General features: G+C 37.9%; 1 protein-coding gene across 1 annotated transcript in view; it reads left to right on the top strand.

The window, feature by feature from the left end:
* Positions 1-13,749, top strand: part of LOC127440209 (A disintegrin and metalloproteinase with thrombospondin motifs 7-like) — a gene marked incomplete at its 5' end in the record, with an annotated part of 96,811 nt that overhangs the window by 68,868 nt on the left and 14,194 nt on the right. Inside the window, one exon of the mRNA XM_051696678.1 lies at positions 2,368-2,530. Within this exon, the coding sequence (XP_051552638.1) occupies positions 2,368-2,530 (163 nt within the window). The remainder of the gene's footprint in view (positions 1-2,367; positions 2,531-13,749) is intronic.

Genomic DNA, 13,749 nt, shown 5'->3' with positions numbered 1-13,749 from the left:
ATGGATGTTGTAAGTAATTCAAAAGGAGCAATAATTGACCCTTCACTAAGCGCTGCTTTAAAAGCACTTCTGACTAATCCTGTCTTAGTAACTGTTGCCCTGTTTTTAGACATTTTTAATGCAAGATGACATCTCTAATGACCTCTTTTGTGAGGACAGTAAAATTGCATGTCATGTCAACATGCACTTTGGTCCAGCTTACTTTTTGTATGTAGTAGAACAAATCATATACATTGGTGAGCAGCTGGCCAGCCAAACAGACCAACATCTAACAATTTGTTTGAAAGATTATGAGTCATGTGTTTTGATCTTTGCTGAAAATGCCAACATACCAAATAGAAGTAGAAAATGATAGAAAATTGATCCATTTGTCATTATTATTACATATATACAGTAAGTTCAGTCATGACAACTCTTGGAATGATTTAGCATGTTAATGTGGGTATGACATATTCATAGGATATTGGTCTTAGCTGACAAGCTCTGCTACGCTGCTTCTGCTACAGAGCAATTACTAAGACTTGCTTCTGCTAGAACATACACAGACATACTGTGTTAGCGTGTGGACATGCTGCTGCACAATAAGTCATACACACAGTTCCCATGTAGTAGATCTAGACAGGTTGAGCTGGGGAGGAGTAGCGTTTCAGAGGAAAAACTCACTAAGCATTCTGCAATGAAACCGGCTTGTCTGCAAAACTGTACAATTGAAATGTTAGGCAAAAAGAGTGTATGTAAGTTGAGTGGCTAACTGATTACATGTCATAGGACCTATCAGTTGACACCATACATTAGAAAATGTGAATTATCTCCAGCCTACTTTCACCGCATCCGAATCACATTTCATTCAGAAGTGATCACAACCACGGATTGGCCGGTTTTCCTCCTCCTCCGAAATTAAAACTTTTAAAGTCGGCATGAAACGGAAGTCGCGACCGACTTCTGTATTGTGACGTATTTCCGAGTGAAACAGCTTATCGAACAAGAAAAGAATGTAGGGCAGGGATTTGAGTTTATCCATTGGTTGTTAAATGGATTGTGAATAAATGGCGGAACGAAGGCAGATCTGAATGCGAGTTTGCAGTGGACACACACACCCCTACCACCGTGCTGCACGAGTCGTAGCCGGTTATCGGTGAAATTGAGCAGCGATCTCAACACATTGATGATCAAACTGAAAACATAAATGCTTGAGCACATTGCGTCTTTGCTTATGAAAAGGCTGTAGCCGTTAAAAAACGAGTGAGGAAAAGATTACCAAATATTAACTTTTTTGAATCACAATACACTAAATATAAAGGAAAAAAACACTTTCTCGTGCTGTGCATCCCAAGATAACTGCATTCAGAAATATAAATAAACTCCAGAGGCATCCGAAGTGTTGTATTCATTAGTGATCACCGCAGCAATTCAGGCTTGAAATGTCTCGAACACAGCCGCAGCTTCGCCGTTATTCCTCCTCATTCAGATTGTAAATTCAAGCCAGCTGACCCGTAACCAAGGAAGTTTGGGTTAAGGAACGATAGTTTTGAAGGAAAACAGATGAAAATACACCTTGCCTTCTTCACCAGTCATGCGATTGACGATATGTTTAACTCTACGCAAGGTTGTGGTATTTATAAGAAAGGGGCAGGGTTTAAGTGGACTAAATGATTGGAGAAGTCCTGCATACGTTTCACCGGAAGATCAAGTTATGACATTTTGATGAAACATTACGAGGTAAAAAAAAATATGCATAGATGAATCGTTCACAAAAAGATCATTAACATGCATTTAGAAAATAGATAGGGTGAGTTTTCTTTTCATGCCAGCGGGCCCTGTAACCAAGGTAGTTTGGGGTAGGGAACAGGGTTTTGGGAGGGAAACTGTCGGAAATACACCTCGTCACCAAGTCTGCGTTTGCTTTGACGCCAGGTTTGTCATGGCAGGCTTAAGGGATTGGGTTAAAACGGACTAACTGCCTATTAGCCTAACTATTAGCCTAATTGCTGAGCAGTTATCACTTTATATTAGGTCATTTTTAACTATTAGCCTAACTGCTGAGCGGTCTTGCATAAATCAGCAGAGAAGAATCCGTCATATCAGCGGAAGAGCAAGTTGTGACATTTTGATTGATTATGAGGACAACATTTTAATTGTTTTTTTATAAAAAAAAAAAAAATATGCATGGTTAAGTAGTTCACAAAATGACCTGTAACATGCATTAAGGAAATAAATAGGGTCACTTTTGATTTCATGCCGACTTGTAAAAACATCTGTTGATCTGAGCGATCTGATGGAATATTATTGCAGGACCACTGGCCCAGAATGGATAGGTTGTAGAAACTGTCTTGTGTTTTAACAGGTTTGTCTGTTGTGTGTTGGCAGTGCTCAGTATCCTGTGGAGGAGGCGTTCAGCACCGGCTTGTCAAATGTGTCAACACAAAGGCTGAGCTGGAGGAAGAAAATGAGCATACGGATTGTGACCACGAACCCCGGCCAAAGAGCATGCACAACTGTAACATTCATGAGTGTGACAGCGCCCCCTCTGGTGAGTGGAACTTTGCGACCTAGCCACAACATATTTCGGTAACACTTTACAATAAGGTTCTATTCGTTAACATTAATTAATGCATTGGGTATCATGAACAAACAATGAACAATATAGTTTATACAGCATTTATTAATATTAATTAATGTTAGTTAATAAAAACTCAATTGTTCATTGTTAAAGTTAGTTCATAGTGCATTAACTAATGTTAACAAATACAACTTTAGATTTTAAAAATGTGTTAGTATATGTTGAAAGAAACATTAACCAAGATTAACAAATACCATAAAAGTTTTGTTCATTGTTAGTTCATGTTAACAAATGGGACCTTATTGTAAAGTGTTAACCATATTTCTCCTGTTAGCATACATGCTCTGTCGAGAAGTTGTTCATATTAATTCAGTTAATTAATTTAGATAGATGATTCTCAATGCTATAAAGGGTTCATATTGAAATTAATTTACATTTCAGGCAAGTAATACGGATTTGACGCATATATGGGATATTTTAGTTTAATGTGAGCATATTACTGGTATGTAAATCTGATGGCAGATCGAAGACAATGAAGGAACAATGAAAGGAAAATGAGTATGAAAACTCGAATGTATTGAATAATGGATACAACATGTTCAACATAATGATAAAAATATATTTTTTGAAAATAAAGCTTCTAAGAGGAGGTACTTTTCTATGGCTTGGACAGCCTATTGTGTTAAACCGATCGTGTATGCAAGTATAGTGTGGAGCTTTGGTGAATATGGTGTATGCTATCCAAGAAATGAGTTATGTTGGCGTTTGATGACGGGATTAGATGATCATGCCATTCTTGAACTTTCATTTAAAACTCTATTAGAAAATCCACTTTTCTCTGAAATGGCTATAGAAAGGTGCACATAGTGCTGCACCTTCAGACCTGTTGGCATGAGTGTTGCCATTTGCTGGTGGCTTTGACAGAATGCCTTATCTATTTACTGACCCATGCATCACCTTTCATCGCTGCTGTTTTTGTCACGGGCCACTGGGGATTGAAGAAAGCGGTGTGTAATGCTGTCCTATACACTAGACAGTGATTATTCTGATACACAAACAGAACAACACAGCCCTTTCACATAAACAATATGAAATCTCGGATGAAAAAGACAGTAGTTTGCAGTGCCGCATAACACAAGATGGTTTTACTTGCCAGAAAAAGCCAGTATGATTCACACTTTATAATAACTACATGGTATAAAGTATTTGTAAAGCATTAGTTTGTAGTTAATTGATAACTTGGGTCAGTTGGGTCACGGAAAGTTGGTATCGATCCATCCTTGATCCTTAGATTTGAAGCAAATCCAGCTTTGTGTTGACCATTGTTGATGAAGCAGTCCAAGTTAGCACAAGTGGCTCTAGCGAGGAGATAAATATGGCGGACTGTGCGCTGCTCGCTCAGGTTTTAATGAGGGTGGATCTAAGCTACTCAGGCGGATCTCTGTCAGCCGTGGGCGGTACCTTTCCCCTTTTGACGTCATAAGGGGCTGAACGGCTCGTTCGGAGGCACTGTTTTTTATTGATGGGGAAAGGAAAGAAACGAGGGGATTGTCTTTTACCATATTTTGTGGTTGTCTAAAAAAATTTAAAAAGTGGATTTTGCATAGTATGTTCCATTTAATACTTTTTAAAGCTTATAAAGTTATCCAGTCAAGAACAGAGAGTGGTTTTCTCGTTTTCTTGTTTCTTTGATTATTATTATCAACAGCGGCAGGTCTATTAGGTTACATGAACACTACAAGTCCGACACTTTGATACAAATCAGCTTTTCCCCCACTGTTTACATTCACTTTAGACATCACTCTCTGAGTTTACATGAATACCTCGTCAAGACGGGCATTTTGGTGGAATTTTGAAATGCATTTGACCGTTCAGGGACGTTTCCACATTACGAGCGTTTACGCACAAAAATCCACCTGTCCAGTCCAAGCGTGCAGCTATTCCTAGATCGCTAGCGAAATATAAAATTACGTGCCCTGTATTATTTTCAACAGCAGAATAAGAACTTTGTAAGGCCTTGGCTATATCACAAATATAGCCGGTTATTTTTTCGTTATTGTCATTCAGACTACTTTTCTCTTTTACTTGGCCCTTCAAAAATCCACTTATCCCGGACAAGCGTTAATGTCGAGCCCTGCTGAACTTCAAACCAAACTCTTTACCTATTCCAAATTAAATGTATATCTAATCACAGACTGACGGGGTAAGACAGAATGAGTGAAAAGACTGTTATCTCCATGCTTTGCCTCTCTTCACGATGATAGTGATTCTCGCTCTGTTCTGATGCAGTGAGGTTTTAGGCTGTCTATTATTAACATCTAGTGGCATTTTATTTTGTTTCAGTTAGTTTCAGAGCAATCGATTTTTATTTTAGTTTAGTTTCAGTTTTTCCAATTATGTTATTTTTATTTTTATTTCAGTTTACGAAAAAAAAAAATTACATTTAGTTTTAGTCTTCGTTTTAGTTTATGATAATAACCTTGATGCAAACCAATGGTAAAGAAGTGTTTATGGAAATATTAAGAAGGCATAAATTCAGACAGTAGTTAATGAAGAAATGATATATACATTTATATATGTAATGAACTGGATATAGATTTATTCTTAATGTGTTAATTACTATTTTAGAAAAACTTACTATTACAGTATTAATGCTTAATAAAGGTTGTTATAAAGAAATGAACAATTGCTAAGTATTTTGCATGACCTAATCTAAAGTGATAACTCTATATGCATAATTAAACATTTATTAATGATCAGTTACTCTGAAAAGTTGTTTATTAAGGATGAAAAAAACCACTAATAATCTGATTATAAATGAACTTATTAGACAATAATAAATTGTTTGCTACAGTAAATGTAAATGAATGAAATAACATAATTTGTATATACTCTATTAATGTATTAACAAAGTATTAACACCAAGTCATAAATAATGAATTAACAATAAACTTTACAAATACTTTATACCGTGTAGTTATTATAATATGTTAATTGGACTTGAAAGGAAGGAACTTTTTTTTAATTATTATTGTGTTTAAACTATATTATTCCAAAATGTGGAAAATAGTAATATAATAGTGTGTCCAACTTTTAACAGGTAGTTGTACATAAAATACATTTAAAGGGATAGTTCACTCAAAAAGAGATGTTAGACAGTGTCTTAGCCTCAGTCAACATTCACTTTCATTGCATTTTTTCCCCCACACAATGGAATTGAATGGTGCCTAAGATCTCCTTTTGTGTTCCATGAAAAAAGAAAGAAAAAAAAATGGGGTTTGGAACAACATCAGAGGGATTAAAAGAGGATTTTTATATTTTGGTGAGAAAATAGTTGCCATCCCATGACCTTTACACCTTCATGTCTCTGTACAGAATTCCAGTCACTTCGTTCTTCCTCAAGTAATAAAGCACATGTGTCTCACAGTATTTAATTATCATCATCTGCGCTGTTAAATGTACCACCAGCTGTGATGTGCTCATCCAGAGAAAATTGCTTTGGCTCCGTGTGCTAATCAAAATGTGATTTGTGATGAGCGGTTTGGTGGCACATGTGTTTAATTCCTTACCGCTGAAATAAATTCCAGGAAGTCCATCCACGTTTGATTAATTTGGGGAAAGCGATGTTTGCTCATTATCATTTCACTCCAGTGACGGGCCACTTAAGGAGACTTCCTGATTAATTTTTAAGTTTGGGCAAACACTTTCTGGATGGGCTGCTTCTGGCACTGACTACAGCTCTTTGTCTCATACCTCACCTCTTATCTACCTAACATTTTATGTGTAGCCAAGTGGAGAAATTTCATGTAATTTAACATTTCATGTAATTTAACTCTGGTCATAAATTGGGTGTGGCCCCTTTAAGAACTGGAGTTTTGCAACACCTGCTTTCCGGCACTCCTCATGTTGCACATGTGTGCTGGTTAGAGACGTGAGAGCATGCGTTGTGCAGGAGAGCTCCCGGTTTTGTTCATTGTTTGAGAATTCTTTGGGTAGATATAAAATTTCACACAAGATGCTTATAAATTGCATTACATATGTGTTCAGTATTTTGTCTGGTTTTCCAGTAAAAATATCACATTTTTGAAAGATATTCAGAGTTTTGTTTGAGGCACTTTGTAGCAAGTAAACTAGATATCCACAAGACGAACAGTATATTCTTACTCATGTTTTTAAAATAGTCTGCACTCATTTTCTGTACTGTACAGTACTTACTGCTTAGTCCCTAAGTATTTTATAAGAAGTTATAGAGGAATATAATGTAATAATCATGTCGGGCCACTCAAACAAACTTTGTGCTGCTTTGGAAGACACACAGAGCCACAGCCTACTTTGCTTAGTTATAGTTGGCTCTGAACATAAAACTTGGATAGAAGAACGTATTTTTACGACAAAAAAGTAAACTTCACCTTTAATGGTTTGGTTGGTTGATACTTCAAGCTAGGCTAGATGGTTCGTAATCCTCCAACAGAACACTTGGTACTTGACTTCAGCAGAAGACATTGTTTGGAAAGTCTTCAGAAGAGGATTTCCATAATTGGTAGCATATTGTTTTTGTTTGTCGGCTACTTGACCAACTGCCTAAAACCTGGTTCTTTTGGCTCAAACTAGCGATGTTGAGTCCATTTGTCATGGTGTCAGTTGGAGGACCTCACAGCCTTTGTGATACTAGGGGAAGGTTTTTGCATCACTGTGTTTCTTTGTGACGAAAAATGCTCTCTGAGCGTGGACTTCCCCACAACATTTGTAAATCACAGCGTTCCCAAGGGCTATTAATAGGATTGTTTTTTTCCAATGCCTCAGATACTAACCTCTTTTGGCAAGGCATACTGCTCATCACAGATCCCATTGCCGCTGACACACTTTTGGATGTGGAGAGAGGTCTTGCATAACTGTTTGGAATTAATTATTTTGGTGCCGTCTAAACACTTAAACTACAAATGAATTTTCATGGCACTTCGACTGGAGTTACCTGCTACTTATGGCAGTTTTAATGAGTGCTGTTGTTGTGTCTCTTCTGTAACTTTAGAGGAGACACATACTGTATAAGATTACTGGCGTCATTTTTCTCAGGGGAAAAATCGGTGAAAGCAGGTGACGTTGGCAAAAGTCTCCATTTTGTTCTTCGGGTAAGCTTATTGCTGTATAGGAGATACAACTGAGATATTAATGAGACAATTTTGTAAAAAAAAAAATGTATAGGTTGTTATTTAGAAGCTTATAGTGTTCTGTCCTTATTAAAAAAACAACTGTTGTTTAACATGATAAACTTGGAGAAATTGTTAAATTACATTGTAACTAGGGACTATTTTTTTCAATTTTGTTATTGCCTCTTCTCTGCTCATTTGGATGAGAGACCGAAAGTAAACACAAAACTACATTTCCTGTGTCCTCAGCATCATGAATCTTACAGGATGTTGGGGAGGTGCTTGTGACTCCAACCAGATAAATGAGTTCAATGAGTTCAAACCAGATAAATGAGCCCTCTCCCAGCTGAAGGTCACTCACTGGGCTGTTTCTCAGTGTGGAATAAATCATGTAAATACAGGAAGCTTGTGTGCATGTGTGCGTGTGTGTGTATGATTAAACATGTGTGGGTGTTCCCTGTCTAGTGCACATACACTTTGCTTTTCATTTGATTGAGTTGGTCGTAATTAGAGGTTTTGGACTGGTTAACAATAACCGGATCATTTCTGAAACTATAATAGATGGTTATATTGACAGTGTGTATGTATGGTTAAATGAGTTGTAATTAGAGTTCATGCTGAATAACTACTGAACAATACAATCTGATTATCTCTGAAAAAATAATTCATGCTTATAGTGATAGTTTAGTTAATTGTTAAGCTCTCTTGTACAGGGTACCAGTGTTTATGGAAAGCCTGTAAATGGAATTATACAGTTAGGGCTGGGTATTGATATAGATTGATACAGATTTCCCAATTTGAATCCGATTAACTAGCGCTCGATTAGATTTTGTTTAAATTCCGATTCATGTGGGTATATTTCAGTTATAATGTCCATTTTGCTTACATGTGAAAGAAATATTTTCTCAGCTAATGCTGTTAATTATACTGGGGGCCTTCTAACTTGGTACATTATTAATATATTAATTTGACAAATTTTATCATTAGTTTTTCAACATTTTGGTCACATTTTAGCTTTTTAAAAATGTACAAATTCCATGTATTCCATCAACAAAATATGATGTCTTGAAATGGAATTTTTTTATATTGTGTATATATACTGTATATACAGTAGATTTATAGATTCATGGATAAATGTGGATTGTTTACATGCATGATTTGTTTTATTTAAAAGTATTTACATTGATTTGTAGAGCGTGTGCTAAAATGGTACTGTCTCTTTAAGAATAGTGGCAGGCACCACCCCTGGAGTTCGCTAGTTCGCTAGTTCGAATCCCAGGGCATGCTGAGTGACTCCAGCCAGGTCTTCTAAGCAACCAAATTTGCCCGGTTGCTAGGGAGGGTAGAGTCACATGGGGTAACCTCCTCGTGGTCGCTATAATGTGGTTCGTTCTCGGTGGGGCGCGTGGTGAGTTGGGCACCACTATGTCTCCGTGGCAACATGCTCAACAAGCCACGTGATAAGATGCGCGGGTTGACTGTCTCAGACGCGGAGGCAACTGGGATTCGTCCTCCGCCACCCGGACTGAGGCGAATCACTACGCGACCACGAGGACTTAGAGTGCATTGGGAATTGGGCATTCCAAATTGGGCGAAAAAGAGTAGTGGCAGGCAGGGGCACAAGTACACATTTCCGAGTGGGTATGCAAAAAGCGGGTATGGGGGAGTGTCATCCATTATAAGCGTTGAGCGGGGGGGGGTGATGTTGGAGGGGTCGAGGAGGCCGAGTGTACCACCTTTAGTGAGCCACTGGCACCCTCCTTTACATGGCGCCCCTATGCATTGCATACCTTGCATATATGGTTTTTGCGCCTCTGGTGGCAGGTCATGTAGCGTCTCACAGAAGTGTTTCGGTTGTGCGCATTTTAACAAGGGTGGAGTCGCACGACTTCTTTACTATGTGTGATTATGTGTGATTGGAATTAATGTTTCTAATTTTGTTGTTTTTGATAATTAACTGACAGTAAAGAACAGAAAGCATACAGTATTAAAAGAGACATTTTTCAATGACAGATGGGTTGCGTGGAACACATTACATGGAATGAGTCAAACCAAACTTTAACTCTTAACACACGTCTGAAGGACCTCGATGCCGAACCTCTTTGCAAATATACTACTCAACCACTGGTGAGTGAAAAATGAAAATATACCAGCCTAGTGACTAATCACAAACATTTTTAGTCACATAGCGTGAAATTTGGTTGCATAATGCAAGTGGTTTTCTCTCAATTGTAGATGATTGCACATAGAGTCAAAGGTTGATCTTGGGATTTAAGAATTGATTTTGAGATCGTTCAAATAAAGTTCACGATTAATCGGACAATCAATATTTTTACCCAGCCCTAAATTCAACAGGCCTGGAAATGTCATGGAAATTAATAAAATCTTAAAAAGCCACAAAACATTTCTATAATTAATGTGAAGTTTTGAAGTTATGCTCAGCTCTAAAATATTTCAAGTGTTTCCTTTAGTACACTTACTGACACTTGCATGTATTTTCCTGAATGGTAAACAGTGCGCTGTGAATCATACATAACCTATGAATGAATGAACTCTGGCAGAGGATGCAGTCATGTGAGTGTAGTGACCTGACAAGACATGACAGCTTTCACAGGCAATAATAAAGAAGGGACATGCAGTGATGATGTTTTACAGATAGACGAGTTTCAGGGGCAAATTTATGAATGGATTTATATAAATGCAAATTATTCAGTGAAGTGATACATTCTGAAGGTCTAGCACGCAGCAAATTACCTTTTCTATTCTGTAGGCTTACTCGTGGCCTGAGTGCTTGTCACCCGTCCATCCATCCATCCTCAAGACGAAATATTCTCACTCATACCATGGCAGTGAATTGCATCCTAGTGCAAGAATCTTTGCTTGCTTACATGCTACAATTTTGCACGCAGAAAAAAAGATATACTGTACAGTTATAAAAGCATATATACAGTATGCCATGTTCTCCATACAGTTCTTTTATAAGGCTGTTAAGATTACCTGCCAATGTGCACCACACTTATGCTGTAAGAGTTCTACAGGTGGCACATTCTCTATTAACTAACTTTCCATTTTCTCAGAGTTGGATGTTCAACAACTATTATGTCAGAACACAAATTATATTTATTGGTATGGATGCACAAATAAAAAATGTGTCTGCCGATATTGATATTCAGTTATTTAGAACTACACTATATTGCCAAAAGTATTCGCTCACCCATCCAAATAATTGAATTCAGGTGTTCCAATCACTTCCATGGCCACAGGTGTATAAAATGAAGCACCTAGGCATGCAGACTGCTTCTACAAACATTTGTGAAGGAATGGGCTGCTCTCAGGAGCTCAGTGAATTCCAGCGTGGTACTGTGATAGGATGCCACCTGTGCAACAAGTCCAGTCGTGAAATTTCCTCGCTACTAAATATTCCACAGTCAACTGTCAGTGGTATTATAACAAAGTGGAAGCGATTGGGAATGACAGCAACTAAAATGACAGAGCGGGGTCAGCGGATGCTGAGGTGCATAGTGCGCAGAGGTCGCCAACTTTCTGCAGAGTCAATCGCTACAGACCTCCAAAGTTCATGTGGCCTTCAGATTAGCTCAAGAACAGTGCGTAGAGAGCTTCATGGAATGGGTTTCCATGGCCGAGCAGCTGCATCCAAGCCATACATCACCAAGTGCAATGCAAAGCGTCGGATGCAGTGGTGTAAAGCACGCCGCCACTGGACTCTAGAGCAGTGGAGATGCGTTCTCTGGAGTGACGAATCACGCTTCTCCATCTGGCAATCTGATGGACGAGTCTTGGTTTGGCGGTTGCCAGGAGAACGGTACTTGTCTGACTGCATTGTGCCAGTTGTGAAGTTTGGTGGAGGGGGGATTATGGTGTGGGGTTGTTTTTCAGGAGTTGGGCTTGGCCCCTTAGTTCCAGTGAAAGGAACTCTGAATGCTTCAGCATACCAAGAGATTTTGGACAATTCCATGCTCCCAACTTTGTGGGAACAGTTTGGGGATGGCCCCTTCCTGTTCCAACATGACTGCGCACCAGTGCGCAAAGCAAGGTCCATAAAGACATGGATGAGTGAGTTTGATGTGGAAGAACTTGACTGGCCTGCACAGAGTCCTGACCTCAACCCGATAGAGCACCTTTGGGATGAATTAGAGCGAAGATTGCGAGCCAGGCCTTCTCGTCCAACATCAGTGTCTGACCTCACAAATGTGCTTCTGGAAGAATGGTCAAAAATTCCCATAAACACACTCCTAAACCTTGTGGAAAGCCTTCCCAGAAGAGTTGAAGCTGTTATAGCTGCAAAGGGTGGGCCGACGTCATATTAAACCCTATGGATTAAGAATGGGATGTCACTTAAGTTCATATGCGTCTAAAGGCAGATGAGCGAATACTTTTGGCAATATAGTGTACATCTGCCGATACCAATAGTTTGGTGGTTCTGCTTTTTTATGCTACTTTGTTTCAGATCACTGATAATTAATTAGACAATTTTGAAAGAAATGTAAATAATACTTTAATTGTCTATGTTCCTTAATGTCTGTCAAGTTTCAGAGCAACTGGTCTCTGTTATAAACAAAACTCTGAAACAAAAAGCACATTTTTAACTCAGATTAAACTTGTGAGACCCCGAGTCATGTGACAAAACAACATGGTGTCAATCTCAGCTGAGTTTGTCTTTTGGAGAAACTGCAACAAATCTACAGCTCGTAAGAAACCAGCTGAAGTTTTCACATTCAAACCTGTTTGAGTCAAAAGAGTAGAGTCTCTAGTTGTATCCGAGATCCCATTTAAAAAAACTGCATTGATTTATCACGAAACGGCACGCTGTTAAACACAATGTCCACGTACGTGGACAATAGGACTAACTTTCCATAAAAATCCTACATTCACTGTGCATTATCACAATGAGAATCAGTGGCCATATCCAAAAGCTGGAAAATGTTGCTTTCAGAGGCTGTAAATGGAGTTAGGATGAAAATAACGTGCATTTCTGAGACATTCACAATAAGTCATTCACTAATAAGGGAGCAAGGGAGCATCCTATAGCTTTTTTATGCAGCCTAGTGCGTTCACTTCTAACATCTGGTCAAAGTTCAGTTTCAGGCTGCAGATGATGTTTTGACCACTCAACATGTTAGGCAGACATGGGACGATGATAATCAGTACATAGATTCAGAATTTTAAGAGAATTTTATTTCAACATGGTTGGCAGCGATTTAATGATGCTGGCCTTTACTTTTAATCCGAATTATTTATTCAGCTTTATAAAAAATCAGCTGTAATGTCTCAAAAACATGAATAATCAACACTTCTGGACACAGAAACTATTTGATGAAAAAAATAGACTTTCTATAGCTTGAAATTATTTACAATTTCACAACTTAGTCCTGCTGTCCACATATGTGGACATACATTTTTGCTTGTTTATTAGGTGCTACTAGTTACAAATCAAAAAGGGAAATGGAAAAGGCACGCAGAAGTCATGCGGGGGTCTCAGGAGGTTAACTGAATTTCGAAAATCCTCTTGTTAGGCTCACGTTAAATTGGTAAGATTCCTCAATTGTTTGAATGTTCTTAACTCACATTAACTGAATTCTAAATGATTCATCTTGTCTCTTTTTAGCTGAAGCAGCCTCCAATTTAGCTTTTACAAACTCATCATAATCCATGCTGTGTCGAGCTTTTAGGCTGTAATCCACTAATATATGAACTACTTTACTCATAATCAGATTAAATCAAGTCAGTCGTTGGCCACTGGACTCCAATGCCAACATGCATTTGCAACATTTAAAAATTGTATATTTATAATTACTTTATCATATCTTCTTTTTTTCTATATTGCCTTTATTTGGCTGCCTTTCGAAATAAAAAAATATATATGTGATTAATTGCTATTAATTCCATTAATTAATAAATTATATTTTATATAAATTAATAATAATTGTATCATTTATTATTTAATATGTATTTTATGTGTGCGTTTATATACACATATATAACGCCTAATGTGTGTATAGAAAAAGGCTTTCAGTGTCCCGT

This window comes from Myxocyprinus asiaticus, chromosome 1 (assembly GCF_019703515.2).
Source record: "Myxocyprinus asiaticus isolate MX2 ecotype Aquarium Trade chromosome 1, UBuf_Myxa_2, whole genome shotgun sequence".
Classification (NCBI taxonomy): Eukaryota; Metazoa; Chordata; class Actinopteri; order Cypriniformes; family Catostomidae; genus Myxocyprinus; species Myxocyprinus asiaticus.
The sequence above is the reverse complement of the archived record's forward strand: the minus strand, read 5'-3'. Positions and strand labels throughout refer to the sequence as shown.